At 44.8% G+C, this 16,061-nt stretch overlaps 1 protein-coding gene across 1 annotated transcript; it reads left to right on the top strand.

Annotated features, from left to right (window-relative positions):
• Positions 1 to 8,558: 8,558 nt before the first annotated feature.
• On the top strand, positions 8,559 to 15,030 carry RPS28 (ribosomal protein S28). Its single transcript, XM_069218596.1, has 4 exons — positions 8,559 to 8,661; positions 8,977 to 9,024; positions 14,463 to 14,606; positions 14,928 to 15,030. The coding sequence occupies exons 1-3, from the start codon at positions 8,623 to 8,625 to the stop codon at positions 14,583 to 14,585; spliced, it is 210 nt and encodes a 69-aa protein (XP_069074697.1). The 5' UTR covers positions 8,559 to 8,622; the 3' UTR covers positions 14,586 to 14,606; positions 14,928 to 15,030.
• Positions 15,031 to 16,061: the final 1,031 nt, after the last annotated feature.

Consider the following 16,061-nt stretch of genomic DNA (forward strand, 5'->3'; position numbering starts at 1 on the left):
GCCGTCATTGGCTCACTCTGATGACAAATGGGCTCACTCTGCCAACAGAGGGAGAAATGTATTTCACTGAGGACCCATTCTATGCTCACTGTCCTACTTCATGCCTTGTGCATTTGAGTGGCAGTGGTAGCAGTCCTCCCTGGGTAGATATATTTACCCATAAACATCTGTGTCTGTCTACCAAATTTATAATTGCTATTGGTTCTAGTTAAGAGTGCAATACATATGTTAATCTACTGATTTGTGGGTGGGTGAATGTGTGTGTGTGTCCGTGTGTCCAGGCACACACATGAATGAGGAAATGGAATCAAGCTTACTTGAGCATTTTCGCCTATGCCTGGCCGGCCTGCATTCCTGCCAATATTTACAACTCACCACCTGCATGACCAAAGTGACCACTTGGATGAAGTCCAACTGTCTTAAGCTGAACACAGGCAAGACAGAAGTGATGATCTTCGGAAACGATGCTTAGAGAGATCTACCAGTGGCTAACAGACAACATCAGTAAGACAATCACCCAAGCCCTCACCACAAGCAGACTGTACTATTGGAACTCCCTCTGTGCAGGAATCACAAAGCAATTAACGGAGAGACTGCAGACGATCCATAATGCAGCTGAGAGACTAGTTCTCAATCTCCCACGGTGGACTCACATCACATCATACCTGTGGGAGCTCCACTGGCACCCAACTGATATGCATGCACAGGTCAAACTCATCATTCACACATTCAAAGCACAACAGAACACAGGCCCAGCCTACTTGAACAGTAGCATACATTTCTACCAACCCTCTAGGCACCTCTGATCTGCCGGAGTGTTACTAGCACATGTCCCATGCACTCACAAAGGCAGGTCTGGAGGTTGGTCCTGTTCATACATTCAAGCCCGCTCTGGCCGTCCTCGGCATCTGATATTTTCCTGGGAGGCTGAAAAGGTGGGGTGCTTCTTTTGGTACTGCACGGAGCAGTTTGGTAGCAGTGCAGCAGTTTTAAAGGCATTGCAGTGTTCCTTGTATATACAACAGTTTTCGGGCAACACTAAAAGTGCCAAGATAATTCTGGTGATTAATGTACCTGCTGGAGAAAGATCCGAGTTTTGGCTAGTGAAAGTTTTGACTCAGCTAAGGTAGAGCAGAGGGTTAATGTGCCTGCTGCAAAGAAAGTGTACTATGCAGATCACAGAAGAGTGTTTTATGTGCAGTGCTAAATAGGATACTGCCTTTGTCACAGAGATAATGTTGTTACTGTGCAGTTCATAAGTTACAATCATAACCTAGCACAGTGAGCCGTGAACTGCCATCAAAGACCTGCATGCAAACTGCATGATACTGGGTAGAAACTTATGGTTTTTTTCCAGTCTTTAATTATCATAATTTAGCTAAAAATGGTTGAAATAAATTGTTATTAGTAAAGTCAACTCCAACCACTGTGTTACATTCTGAATCCTGAGTTTATGTTTGTCCAGACGAAGCACTCTTAAAAAATACCTACCAGTATGAATGACATGCAAATTCTACACCTTGTTGTCCCCTTTGTCTTACGTAACATTTTCTACACACTGTTTTAAACACATATGATTCCTTGTCTCTGTACGTTTGTGTGTGATGTAAAGTGCTCCAATGCCATACGCTGGTAAGAGAGGCACTAAAAAAACAAATGAAATACATGTGAGAGAGTGGCTATGGAAAGATGAGAGGCACTGTTAGAGCTGATAGTGAGGGAACCATTGAAGAGTCCCAATAATAACTGATGTATCCTAGTGCACCCTAACTTCATCATTTACTATGCTTTAAAAATAAATACAAGTGAATATTTCATGAAAATGTGTTATCAAATGCACTGTTTTTGTAATTTTTTCCTAACTTTTCTTAGAGTGGACGGAATCCCCAAGCCCTTTTGTAGAGGTGAAGCTTGCTCGCTATGCACTCTATGAGGACTGGTCTGACAAAGTTTGCCAGGGCTGCTTTGGTTCAAAGTCCAGACTTGCATACATTGTCCTAAAGCTTAGAACAACTTCCCACTTCACATCAGAACAGCTGTCTCTTTCCTGACAGAAAAAGCACGGTATAGTTCTGTTTCAACTATTTTGAAATTCCATTCTGGTAGGGCATTTATAACTGGCAAGTGGTTGCATGTTATCAGAAACCCTTTCAGAAGGCCACAGGCACACAGGGGCTACTGGGCCTAACCATGGTGATTTAAGCTGTTTCTCCTGATGTCCTGGGCCCTGACCTACTATGGCCCCTCAGCAACAGTGCCAAGTACTCCTTCTGCACTTGGGTTTTAGTGGTAGCTGTGGGCGAGCAGTCAAAGACTCCCTCAAGGCGGGAGTGTAGATACAGGTAGGCTAGCATGACTCATAACTCAGGGTACACACAGTATGAACAATAACTCACTGTCCAGTCCAAGTATTTTATTTCTAACTTTACACATGCAAAGGAATAGAAATATTATTTAACAAAAACAGAATGCCCTTCAGGTGGGGGCTTTAGTAGTTGTCAGGTAAATCCCTATCCCACCCTTTTCCTTTTAACATGGTAGGGTTATCCCCAATTCACTGGTGGCAAATCCAGGGAATGCCCACTAATAGGCGTACTCAAATGTTCCCCTTTGATTCCAGTGCCCCTTCACAGGCCCAAATCTAGTCTTACCTTCTCTGGCGGTATGAAAACATTCAGCAGTGCAGTGAGTGCCCTCTCTGCGGTCACTCACCAGTTCTGATCGTGTTTGGCGAAGTCAGGCTGCCGGCGATACAAAAGGCAGCAAGCAGCAGGCGCAGACTCTCTCTCCTGAGCTGCTATGCCTGCCGGCTTGTCCCACTGATCACTCTTTCCCTCACAGGTGAGGAATTTGATCCTTCGGTTCTCTAATTGAGCCCAGGAAGGGTGTGACGTCTCATGTGGTGTCCTTCACAGTCCTTGGCAAATCAGTCAGGTGCAGGCCTTGGTGTGCAGGCATGACCTGCGGGGCACAGCTGCAGTCTTCCGTCTGGGTAATGACCCGAACTTCTGTAAATATGGGTACCTGCAGCCCTTTCTGGCATACGGGGTTGCCACAGTACTCCCTGCTGAAGCGCAGACTCCTCTGTACACCCGACCGGCCCCCTCCCCATATAGAGTCGACGATTAAGGCAGTCACAAGTCTTGACACTCTTGCAACAAATAGTTCAACAGTGGCCCCTTTTGGCGTAAAGGATCACCCCAACCAGGTGATGCAGGCCTAGCAGTTCCCGCACAGCACTTGCGACATGTCTCAGATCAAGGCAGCCCTCTCTTGGCATATCAGTGAATCACTTCTGCACAAAGGAAATCACCTGATGGGTGCTCAGCTATTCCCTCACACCTCACTTGGGCTGTCCTCTTGGTAGACCTCCCCACTAGGCCTCGCTCCCTTCAACACTATCCTCTTCCTCACAGGGCATTCTAGACTTGCCAAGCAAGCAGGCACCAGTGTTTCAGTTTTCAGGGCACGTGATCTTGGTTTCTCTGGGTGATGTCTCCTTACCCAGCAGGAAGACTACCAGGCCTTTGTCTCCAGTTGTGGTCACTGGTAGAAGTCTTGCAGAGCTTCTCCTTATCACACAGCTTGTCTGGCTGCTTGAGAGAAGACAAATGTTGTAATCTAGGGTCTGAGTTTTTGAAGTTTTATGTTGTAATTCTACTTCTTTTGAAAAGTACATCTTTCCTTTTCTTCTTTCATCTTAAAAGGCTGTCTGTCAGAGCAGGGATGACTCTGAAGCTGACTGTCCCACAACACAGTTCCTGGGAGTGACCAGAGTTCACATTTGGATGTCAGCCACAGTGATATGTGCATCAAAAGCTCAACCCTGGGCTCAAAGCCCTACTCTTTATGATTCACTTATCAACCCCGTCTCCCTCCTGACATATTTCCAAGCCTCTTCCTTGTGATCTAGCACTGAATCTTGAAGTGTAAAGGGAAAGTTTCTTCCTCCTTTCCTCCATTGTGTATCCCACCCAGCTCACAGGAATGTAGCACTACACAAATCTGTCTTGGGTGATTCCTATACTACTCATGTCTCCACCAGTAAGGCCTGGGATTCCCAAAATGGAACTCAGGGCCTTACATGTAATGTACCAATGCAGGCACACTTGCACTTGATGTATATCACAGCACACTTACTCTCCAGTACGGTCACCTCCACACATTGTGCGGCTACAGACACACACATGCATTCAGCACATACATTGAATCTGTGCACACTGCTCAGTACTACAGCATTTCTGTATTGTACCAGAGTGTGCTAGCTGCAAGCACCCACACTGCCACCACACACACTTACCATGTGGGCGCTGCACAACACTTCACCCTTCATGCATTGCACTTCATGCAGCACACATACACCCAGTAGATACCTCCATTGCGCGTGCACTGCACAGCAGTACATCTCTCATGTAATGGATTCCTTGCAGGCATACATACACTCAACACATGCACTAACCACACATGTAGTTCTCTACCCTATACCATACCTTTGCCACGCAAACATACATCCAGTGCAGAGTCACTACTCCTGCCCTACACAGCACTCCACACCTATCTGATGTAGGCTGAGGATATGTTAAGCATGTAGCTGCAGAACTTTTAAAACGATGAGTCAGCCTGTAGGCCTCACTACAATGACACTGGGTGAAAAGGACCTGTTCACTAATACTGATCACTACATGGTAGGCTGCTACTACGAAGCTTCTGCTGCTTAACTCTCAGTGAAGGGTACCAGTATGGAACCCTCTCTCAGTCCAAGACCGCAATCCGTGAAACAAGGTTATGTCATGGCACACATGCAGGATCTCTGTTCACATATGTCAAAAATCAGCATTAGGAATCCAGACAACTGTACAGTTGGGCACTCAGGGCAGGGGTAAATGACTTTTACAATGCAGAGGGCTTTTCCGTCCCAACAAGTGCTATGTATGACATCTTCAGATAGCCCTGGCTTTTTACCTTACAGTACTTTGCAAGCTGGATTTTACAGACCATGTTTATTTACAAAGTTAAAGTAAAACTACAAGCTCCAGAATTCAATACGCTAAAAATCCAGATCTGGGTGAATATTCACATCTGCACTTGACATCTAAGAGTGTTGCATAAATCACTCTCAAATATAGGTTGCATAGCCATATCTAGCCTCCTTTTATTACTTGTGATGACCCCCTTTTATACGGTGTCCCTAATAAGCAGTGTATGTAAATCATTAGAAGTGAGATTGTTTCACTATGTCTAATACAAACATTGCATACACCTAAATATGGCTAAATGCAGAATATAACAAAAAGAATAAATGTTTTTTTTTTTTATTTGTGTGTATTTATAAAGCATGCTCTGGCCGTACGCATCAAAGCGCTGAGCGGAGAGAGATGCAAGTGAAAGTAGTAAGAGAGCAAAATGCTGCAAGCAGCTTCATATGGGCAAGTTATAGGGCAAAGAGACAAGTTTTAAGCTGTTTCCAGAAAGGCATGAACGTTTCCACTTTCCTGATATGGAGCAGGATAGTATTCCACAGCTTAGCTGCTGCCACCGAAAAAACTCTGTCAGCCCATTTGGATTTACTGCAATGGGGGACTGAGGCCAGGTTAAGACTGGTGGATCTTAAGTGGTGGCTAGGCGCATACCATCTTAAATTGGAACAAAGGTATTTGGAGCCCTGGGAATGTAAAGCCTTGTGAGTGATATAGAGAGCTTTAAAGAAAATATGCTTCCCCACAGGCAGCCAATGCAGCCGCCTAAGGCTCTCACTGGCAGACCCCGCCTGCGGGAGTTCCAACATCAGGTGACCTGCGGTGTTCTGTATAAGTTGCAGCTTATGAAGAGAGCCTTGATTGTTATTCAGCATTAAAGCCTTACAGTAATCAAGTTTAGATATGATCAAAGCAAGTATCACAGAAATCCTGAGGTCCTGTGGATGAAAGGGTAGAATTTTCTGAAGGGTTCTAATCAACCAGAAACAGCTTTTAATAGTATGAATCAACCAAAAACAGCTTTTAATAGTATGACTGATTTGTGGATCAAAGGATAGGGTGCTGTCAAACAAAATCTCTACATTTCTCGCCACAGGTAAAGGAGGAGGTAGAGGTCACTGCAAGATTGTGGCCACCAGCGCATTCTCCATAGAGATCTGTTAGCATGAATAACAAAATTTCAGTTTTCTCTCTGTTCATTTTTAGCCAGTCCTGGCTCATCCACTTGTTGACCTCATTCATACATACAAATATGCAAGGAAAGACGTTTATACATTATGGCAAGCAAGAAAATCAGCATTGGACCCACTGGGCTACTGCTAGCTTGCTGTCTGTGAAATGGCCACTTGCTCGTCTGCCTCATCTGTCTGCTGGTTTAACACAAATGACTCCATGATCTTTAAACATGGGCTTCAAAAATCATACGCCGCAACCACTGCTTGCACATCATTCAGACAAGGATGATCATTGGCTACCTAAAGCTCAACCCAATCAAGACATAATTCCTGCTGCTTACCAAGAACAACAAACAAGAAACAGTACAAACCTGGCTTATTGACATGAAATTGACTGCTTTGAGACCCAATTTTTACCAATGCAAAGCCACTTGATTCCCCCTGGACAACAACCCATCACTCAAGGACCATAGTACCAAAAACAAATATGCCCTAGTACCAGCTCTCCCTTTCAAAGAAAGGCAAACTGTTGTCCCAACCCTTGTATATTCAGATCTGGATGGTGGTTTTCATTCTCCATGCCCTGACTCCACACTGACACCCTTTACGGGTATTCTACACTCTGCAGCATGTGTCATGCACAGCCTGAAGAAATATGATATGATCACATCCTGTAGTGGTAAAAACCCCAATGGTTGTTTTTTCAAGGTCTGACTACAGCACAACTTTCCACAACCCAGTTTCTTTTCATATTACTTATCGACTTTGTGCTTGTTTTTGACCATGTTCCATGCTCCACTGCTTTTTGGCTATGTTTATGCTACAGAATAGCCACAGAAATGCAAACATACATAAACATTCTTCTGTAGCTGGTGACTTGGCATCCGTAATGAGAGTCTGACTCAGAGAAGGCAATTAGATAGTGCAAGTGAAAGGGGAAAGGACTCATTCATGGCACTCACAGCTGAAATCAATTCCATCTTCGCTGGGGAGATGCATCCCCGCTTATGGACTTGACAGTGCCTGATGAGAGCTGGAAGACAAGCAAGGAGTACTCTGCCTATACTCTTGACAAACATGAGCTCAGAGTATGAGGCTATAAAGTACGCAGTTTCCATCCATGCATGATGGTCACTTTGAGGATCTCTTTGTACTTTCAATTGACAGGCAGTGGCAGAAGCCTAGAGGCACACATGGCTAGTGTTTGGAGACTGGAACTAACTGGCAGGCTGAAGGTCCGGCCCTGCTGTAACCCCAGGAAGTCAGGTAGAAATAAGGGGAAAGTGAGGGAATCAAGTTGCTCTATGGACTGCTGGCGCTGTGATGCTTACTCTGCTCAATCAAAATGGACAAGGTGCGGGCTGCGGTGTGCCATCTTTGACAGTAATAAAATAAGAAGGTCTCATTGACATGGAGAAGTGGCGCCTTCATAATGACAACCCAGGATCTGAGGCATACACAGTAGGATAGGGCCTGGCTTCGCCGTCATAGCAATGTGTATGATAACTTTTGTGGCAACCAGGACGGGGTGAACATCACATATATGGCAATAGACCTGATTCAGGCGGGAGAGACCCAGTTCTACAAGCCAAAAATTGCTTTATTTTGGCTCTCTCCCGCTTGAAATTGCCTTTGCTTCCCATGGACGTGAGTGGGGGAAATCCCTTCTCCCTACTGTTTTTTCAAAATCTCCCACTTTCATCTTCTAAAATGCTGGCATGTATGACATCAGAATATAAAAAGGTAGATGTCTTTAAAAAAAAATACAGCCAGACCTGATCATCTACATTCATAGGAACCCCAAGACTGTGGTGATGCGTGAAATGATTTAACATGCTTTATTTGAACCAGTGGTGCATGGCATTTGGCAGGGCTGCCAAAAGTGATTCTGTGCTGCTTATTTTAGGACATGCCATTACTTGGCTCTGCCTCTAATAAAACAGTTATTATGTAATCTTTTTAGGCCATGCCCCCACTAACAAACACCCCCACCTTGTTAAGTCCTACGAAAAAACTGGAAAACTTAAAAATTCACAACTCGAAGGTCTAAAATGATATAAGTGTAGACACTCAAGATTTCCAAGGGAGTGAAAGCTGCATTGACAAGATTCACAGATTTTTAAAGTTGAAAACAGGTTCAGGTAGCTTCAGGCATATATCTGACAAATAAATATCGCTCCTTATGGACAAAATATATATTTGCCTGCTGCTACTGCCTGTCCTCGGCCTCCCGGCGCTGCATTTGTGTTAAAACGTTCGTGTTATTGATTTCTCTTAGAGTTACGATCTACTTACAATGGTATTTTCATTCACTAAGATATGTTACAATTACCAGTTCAATATGGCGGCCCATTGGGGTATACGCACACCCGTGCGTGCAGGAACGTGGAGAAAGGTCAAAGTGCGCGCTACGTACGGTATAAAATCCCTTCGAGGACCACGTGACCCTCTCTCTGCCTCCAGCCGCCATCATGGAAGCTAGCCGCGTGCAGCCTATCAAACTAGCCAGGGTGAGCGAGCAGGATGCGAAGGGGGTACAGGCGCTTCTGCCGTGGTCCGCGCTGAGCGAGGCCGGAGAGTGGGAGGCTGCCTAGGAGAGGTCTCTTGGAAGTATAATGTGCGGGGAAGGGAGAGGCACCGAGTTTGAGGCGGCCTCCTCGAGCGGCTCAGAGTGCAATGTCTCTGTTGAACAGAGAGCCTCGGCCGGTCTAGATTATGTGCAGATTCTTCCGGCAGGCTGTGTGTGCCTCTAGATCTGTACCGGACAAACGTTTATATGGATGTCGCCACCTGCATCCTGACCGTCTCTGTGCTTTCTTCTGTAGGTTACCAAAGTCCTCGGCAGAACCGGCTCCCAGGGCCAGTGCACCCAGGTAAGGGACCTGACGCTTCCGCTGAAAACTTAGACGCATGTCATAGCAGTCTGCCTGTATAGCACCATTATATTGTTCCGTTTATTGGCTACGGGGAAGGTTAGTTTGTGTTGGCGAGTGCAGGAACTGTATTAAAAAATGTAATCTACGTATAGTATGCCTGTTACTATTTAGTTAAGAGACAGCGCTTTGAGATGTTAAGTGAGAACTGTACGGATAACAGTGCGGGTAGAGGAAGACTAGCGTAGAGATAAAAACACGAGGGCTTCACGAGATCAGTAGTGATCTTTTCATGATCTGATGCGGTTTAGGTGGGAGGAGTGTAGAAAGTGGCGCTGGAAAAGCATTGGATGTATAGTAATTTGTCTGCATTTTAATGGTTTGGCCAAAAGCAAGACATCTCAATAGGAATATTAAAGCCACCCAGCGGGACTCCACGAGCTGCTTGTCAGTCTTCTCTCTTTCCCTCCTCCATGAGCTCCCAAGGGGTGCCATCGGCAACAAACATTTGTTTACTTCCCATCAGAGTGGCAGGAGCTTCAGCACAGGAGAGGTCCTGCAGAATCAAGCTTTAAAAACACATCCCTGTACTTGGGTTTTCCTGTAGATATAGTGACAGTGTCACGTGCAGTTAAATAGTATCGAACGTGTTTAACGGAAATCATGCTGGGAGAGTCCATTGATTATGCCTTTGGTGTCTAATTTTTCCATTTATTCCACTGTCACGTTAGGGCACAGAGTATGATTTGGTCAATATGATATATTTTGGTGCAGTAGGTTGTAATGTGGGTCTTTGGAAAGTAAATTGTTATTGAGTAAAATCCTTGGTAATACTTTTAACACCTGTTATTTTGAAGGGTATTTCATTGTGATTACTTTTATTGGGTCTTGACTAGGGTATAGAGCAATGTGCTCTTGGCAAAAATGACATTTTGGCAGCTTACAGTTGGTTCGTAGTCTACCAGTTGCATACTATTGGTTGAGTTTAATGTTACTTATGTGTTTCCTTTTTTTTATTTTAGTTTGAAGGGGCTCTACTTCCTCTTGTTTGTCCTTCTCTTGGAGCATGTATGCATTACTTGTCCTTCAGGAGCCCACAAGTGCATTGATTTTCTAGCTATCTCCATGTACTGCTCTTCTCCTATGTGCTGCGCTCAGTTGATCTCGCTTATGTGCATTACCTCCAGTGTTGTGCCTGCACTTGTGTACTTTTCCCCAGTTTGCTTCCCACAACCGCTCCATGTTTCTTTAGCCTGTGCTTCTCATTCCCCCCCTCTGTTAACGTCTGTTGCCCATGTTGCTACTGCCCTGTGCTACTTCAACCACTCGAGAAAAAATGCTTTTGCGCTACTTTTTACGTTTTATTTACCAATAAAACTCAGATTGCTGTGGGGAAAAAGGGAACTAGCGTCATGTGTTGCACATGCCTTCAAAATGAGTCGAATATTGGATAGCCCTTTTTTGTTTACTATTTAGTCATTGTGCACAGACAGCACTGCTAAATGCTGGAAAAACCAATAGGTCTCAAGTGTTTTTGTAAACTTGTTTTGCCACAGGTTTCAGTAGCAAGCAGTTAATTCGTACTCCAGCAAATAGTAAAGGAATTGGAACTCAAACACAGAATGAGACAGTATTTGCATATCCAGCAGAAGTTATATCTTTTGAAGGGCCTGATTTAAGGCAGGAACCTATGAATGGAACCCCAGAAATACACCCAGCGATTTACCCTCGTAGACTAACTTGTTTTAGGGTGTATCAAAGTCTCTCTGCTCCAGGAAAGTGTCCTGTGAAGTGATGATAGAAAGCTGGCTACTCTTTGCGCTTCTAACTTAATTATCGGTATGTACTTTTACAAACTGTAGATGTCTTTGCTCATTTGAAATATGGGGCAACAATTCCCTCTCAATCATAATCAGTAATTTTTCTGGAATAGCAGGAATGGAGGTTGTCTCCCTTCTTTTCTACTGGCGTTTCAGACATCTTAGAGGACAGTTATTCGGCTTCGAAGGGCACTAACGTATTGAAGTCTTAAGAATGATTACGAGCCAGCAGCTTAATATAAGGAAGATTTTTATTCATCCATCCCTAAACACGTTAGCAAGTAATGGTCATCCTAAGTAAACCTTAATTTGCTCACTAAGAAGTTGTGCTAAGATACCACTAGTCAGTTGCACCAACTGCTTCTCTTCCACTCACACACAGATACTAGGGCTAGAACCATGGCAGTAGGTGAGAACTGCATTAATAAGCACGATTTGCAAAAAAAAAAAAAATCTATTTCTGAGGAAATGTGTAATCCCATTTTCTCAATGGCTGGTGTGAAGCAGACAACTTCGAGGACTAGAATGATCACATTGAAAGATAGTATCTTATCTAGTCATGAAGCAGGATAAAAGGATCTTGAACGTGCTGGTGGTTTTGCTGTGGAAGCGTCATGTTGCCATCCTCGATTGAGATGGTGTGTCCCTCACAGATTTGTGAATATTGGAATGCAGAAGTTAATTTGGATTTTTATTTTATCTTCCCAATGTATTCCTGTAAATTCATGAAAACTATTGGGAATGTTCATTCCCTGCAAAGGATTTGAGCCAGTCCATTGACTGGTTTTCTCAGGTTGTCGTGTGGAGCTAAAAAAACATTTCGGGTACATGTGTTGTGTAGTACAACAGACTAACAGAGTGGGATTTTATTTGGCAAGACTCCCTCCACTTATGTAACACCAAGCACGCAACTCTTCTACGCTCGTCCCTGAACTCTGACCTCTGTCAGGAGTTCGAGGCCCTCCTCCACACTTGGGCTTCTGCCTGCGCCTCATCCCTGGTGTCCAGTGGGAGAGCTCTGTTCTTCTGCTAGGCTGCCCTCTGCCTCTTTTTTTTTTTTCCCCTCTTTTTTCCCCCTCTTTTTATTCTTTGTGTGCTGTTTTGTGCCTTTCGCTTTCTGTACTTTTTCCCCTCTTCCTTGTTTTTTTCCACCCACTCCGTTCTCTCATCAATCTCGCTCTCTCCCCCCTCACTCTCTGCAGCCCCACCCCTTTTTTGCACCATTTCCTGCTCCCGCCTCCCAGCTGTCCTATCCTCCCCTTCTTACTTAACGGCCGCTGGCGTTTTAAAGGCACGCCTAAGGCAATCCTATCCACAACTAGCGCCAGGACCCTTGGTCCTGCAGCCGCTACACATCAGCAAAACTCATTGCACTGAATCCAGGATGCAACAACTGCAAGCATCTCCAAGCAACACACACTGTCCCTTCAGCTGCTGCCAAACCTGCACCACCACCAAGATCCGGGACCCAGCACAACCCACCCACAACAACTCTTCAAACCCGAAACCCCTGAAGGTTCCTCAACGTCTGCTCCCTCTATAAACTCACCACAGAAATCTGGGACCTCCTGGACAGCACCACCCGGATGTCACATTCCTCGTGAGACCTGGACCAACACCACCTCAGGCCCCCATCACATCTTCAACAGAGCTGCAGACACCATCACCCCCAAGCTCCGCCTCACCATCAACCGCTCTCTAGCTCCCGACAACTGAAAACACAAGATCAACCCTCTGCAGACCCCCCCCACCCCGACCTCAAAAACTTCAGACCCTACTTCAATTTCCTGCGAAAGTCATTGAAAAAGCAGTCACCATCCAACTCCCCACATTTTATAGAAAACTACAGTATCCTCAACCTCTCCCAGTCTGGATTCAGGTCAAACCACAGCACTGCAACATCCCTCCTGGATGCAGCAGATGACATTGACTCCCTACTGGACATTGGAGAGATGACGGCACGCACCCTACTAGACCCCTTGGCGGCTTTTGACAGTCTCCCATGACACACTGATAAGACTACACAAAGCTGGCATCAGACAAGACCCTCGACTAGATCCAATCCTTCCTCTCTGGCAGAATGCTACGAGTGAGACTTGCCCCCTTCCTTGCAGACCCCACACCCACCACCGGCAGAGTGCCACAGGCCTCGATCGCCAACCTTGTCAGGAGCTATAGAATACCCATCTCCTATGCTGACACCCAATTCATCCTCTCCAATGAACCCAACAAGGCCAGACAACTTCCACAAAGGCATGGAAGCAGTTGCCAACTCCATGAGAAACAGCTGCCATTAACTCAGTACAAACCAGACAGAAGTACCCATTATGGGTCCTCAACCCAACACATGGAGCAACTCCTGGTGGCCAACCACCCTCGGAAACCCACCGACCCCTGCCGGCGTAGCCCGCAACCTCAATCATCTTGGACCTCAGCATGAACCAGCGAATCAACTCAGTCACCTCCACCTGCTTCTGCCTCTTACGCAAGACCTTCAAAAAGATCTCCCTCGAACATAGAAAGACTGTCACACATGCCCTCATCACTAGCAGACTGGACTACTGCAACGCACGCTACGCCGCCAGACTGATCCTTGACCTACCCTGAGAGTGCCACATCTCGCAACACCTACACTAGCTCCCCATAGAGAAAATAATCACTTAAGATCCTCACCCACGCACACAGCCCTCCACTACACCGAACCAAAGACTCAACTTCCACGTACCCTACAGGGCCCTACACTCAGCCCAGCTCTCTCTCGCAGAAGTACCCCATCAGGAAAGCCAGAACAGGAGGACGCTCCTTCCCCTACCTCGCAGCCACTGCCTGGATCGCCCTACTGATCCACATCAGACAAACCACCTCCCTCAGCTTCACAAAGGTACTGAACCTGGCTTTTCTAAACTGCCTCACCGGTATATGCTACACTCCCCCCCCCCCCCCCCCCCCTTGTGAGTAGCTGCGCTTTAATTTAAGTTCTTCGAATGGCAAAGATAAAGACCAAATTGCAAATTTAAAGAGCTCACTAGTTTGAACTTAAGAAGGTGGCACTCTGTGATAAAGAGAACTGATCTTACGGGCTGTACCATCTGGCAAAAAAGCATAGGATATGAAACTATCCTAGGAGCGAAAAGATCCATGGGCATCACTATAGATATGCCTCGTATGAAGGTGGATTATATAAGTTTAACCACCAAAATGTATATCAAATAAATGTGTATATGCTAAAATAAGAACTTATGAAGATTTTTTTTGTTCATGCTTATTCAAATGTGTAGTATTCATTAGGGATTGCCTTGAATCAGTTTGTATAGAATATAGCCGGAGCCAGAAGAATTTCAATGTTAACATTCCACCCACTAAGGGTATAATGTTCTAAATTAAAAAGGGAGAAACTTGAAGTCCAAAATTGGAAAGTTGGTTCTCTGGGCTTTTACCAGCCATTATATATAAGCCTGGATGAGCTACTCCATTGTCCTCATTGGTGCTCTCAGCATTCCAATGTTAAAACTTTCCTTAATGTACTCTAAGGTTTATGTTTAGTACTTTAATGAATTGCAAGATGAATCCCACTTTCATTGCGATTTGTGAACCAGAGTAATTTTCTTTTCTGATTAGGTTCGAGTTGAGTTCATGGATGATAGCAACCGATCAATCATTCGTAATGTGAAGGGACCAGTCCGGGAAGGAGATGTCCTTACGTTACTGGAATCTGAGCGTGAAGCAAGAAGATTACGCTAAAACATTGCATTGATTTCAGTGGTACGTACAGATTGCTTGTTTAATTTTATTTTGCTTTGAACAATAGTTGAACATGAACTATTTTTTTAAAGGTTGAAATTAGTTCCTATGGCACACATTTGGCACCCTGGCGTAAATTTCATAAAAGGAAATGTAAAATCATCATTTCGACTTCTCTTCCAGAGACTTAGCGCTGTTTTCATTTGTCCTGCCTTTGTGCAGAGCAAGAAGTGTTTTGTCGATATAGTGGTGAGGCTGACCGGATAGTGCTGCTCAAATGTTTGTGTAATTATTGATTTGAATAATTTAGTGTTTGATCTTCTGTTATTTTTTTCCCTCCAGATCCTGCCACCAACATCGATGGAAAGAAACATCTGGTCGTTTGATATTCAAAACGCTGAAAGCATTTTTGGGGGAATAAACTTTTTCAGTTTGGAGATGTAAATTAACTTGTGTGCATTGATTCATTACCTTCCTGCTTTTGTCAATGTATTCAAACTTGAAACTGAAAACATTTGACTCAATCACTTTACATTTTTGTGGCGAGCATGCGTTTAGAAACCAATAAGGGGCCATATCATGCTATCTGGAATGTGTGGCAAGAATGTAGTACTGCGGGTGCTTGGAAGTAAACCTTCCAGAAGCAGAGGTTATCAGGAAGTAAAGCTGCAAACTCTGGACTGAGGGAAAGCATCTGCACTGAGCTTGGTGGAACTGAGAGCTGCACGAAATAATGTAATGGTTGAGAATGTGTATCTGGGGTGTGTAGTTGATCAAGCCCACTGAAACAAATAATACTATGATTAAAGAGGGGGGAGGCATGTAGTACTTAGGATGGTAGGCCTCATTCAGTTGGTGTTGACCTTGCATCTTAGGTGCAAGTTTCAAGTGTTGCACCACAGTTTCTCTCATTGGGTGCGAGCTCCATATGCAGTGCGGTTGCTCATTCAGTGCATGGAATACTTGCTAACCATTAGTGTGAGTCAAGCCTGTGTGGTGTCTAGCACACTAGTCTATAGTCGGGCATTATCCTCCCAGAAGTGAAACACACTGAATGCATTGCTGTTTGTTCCTTACTGTAGGGCATCGTGCTTGGCCTTTCTCTATACTATAGTCTTGAGCAGTAATGCATCCGACGTCTGCTGAAATCTTGGGTAGGGCAAGACAAGAGTTTTAACTGGATTGGGAAATGTGGCTGAAGGACTAAAGTGGAGAAAAGGAAACTGAATCCTGTCAGGTGTCCATGATGTGCAGTAATGGGTGATGACAGTCCATTGTTTGAGTGAGGTATTCTGGGGAGGGAGGGGGCACTCTGCAACTACGAATAACAATTTATTCCACTACTGAAGTGAGGTAGACAAGTGGTAAGAAGGAAATTTGATATTGCATTAAAAAAAAGGCGAGTCTGCTGTTGGAGCACTAATGTTGGAGGTCTAATGCTTTTCAGCTGTAGGGAGCACCTTAACATAGTAGTGT

The sequence above is a fragment of the Pleurodeles waltl genome, chromosome 12, assembly GCF_031143425.1.
Source record: "Pleurodeles waltl isolate 20211129_DDA chromosome 12, aPleWal1.hap1.20221129, whole genome shotgun sequence".
Taxonomy (NCBI): domain Eukaryota; kingdom Metazoa; phylum Chordata; class Amphibia; order Caudata; family Salamandridae; genus Pleurodeles; species Pleurodeles waltl.

Coding starts and splice junctions, on each gene's coding strand:
- RPS28 (XM_069218596.1), top strand. CDS start 8,623: ATGGAAGCTAGCCGCGTGCAGCCTATCAAACTAGCCAGG. Junction 8,662..8,976: donor AGCCTATCAAACTAGCCAGG/GTGAGCGAGCAG, acceptor TTTCTTCTGTAG/GTTACCAAAGTCCTCGGCAG. Junction 9,025..14,462: donor CCCAGGGCCAGTGCACCCAG/GTAAGGGACCTG, acceptor TTTTCTGATTAG/GTTCGAGTTGAGTTCATGGA.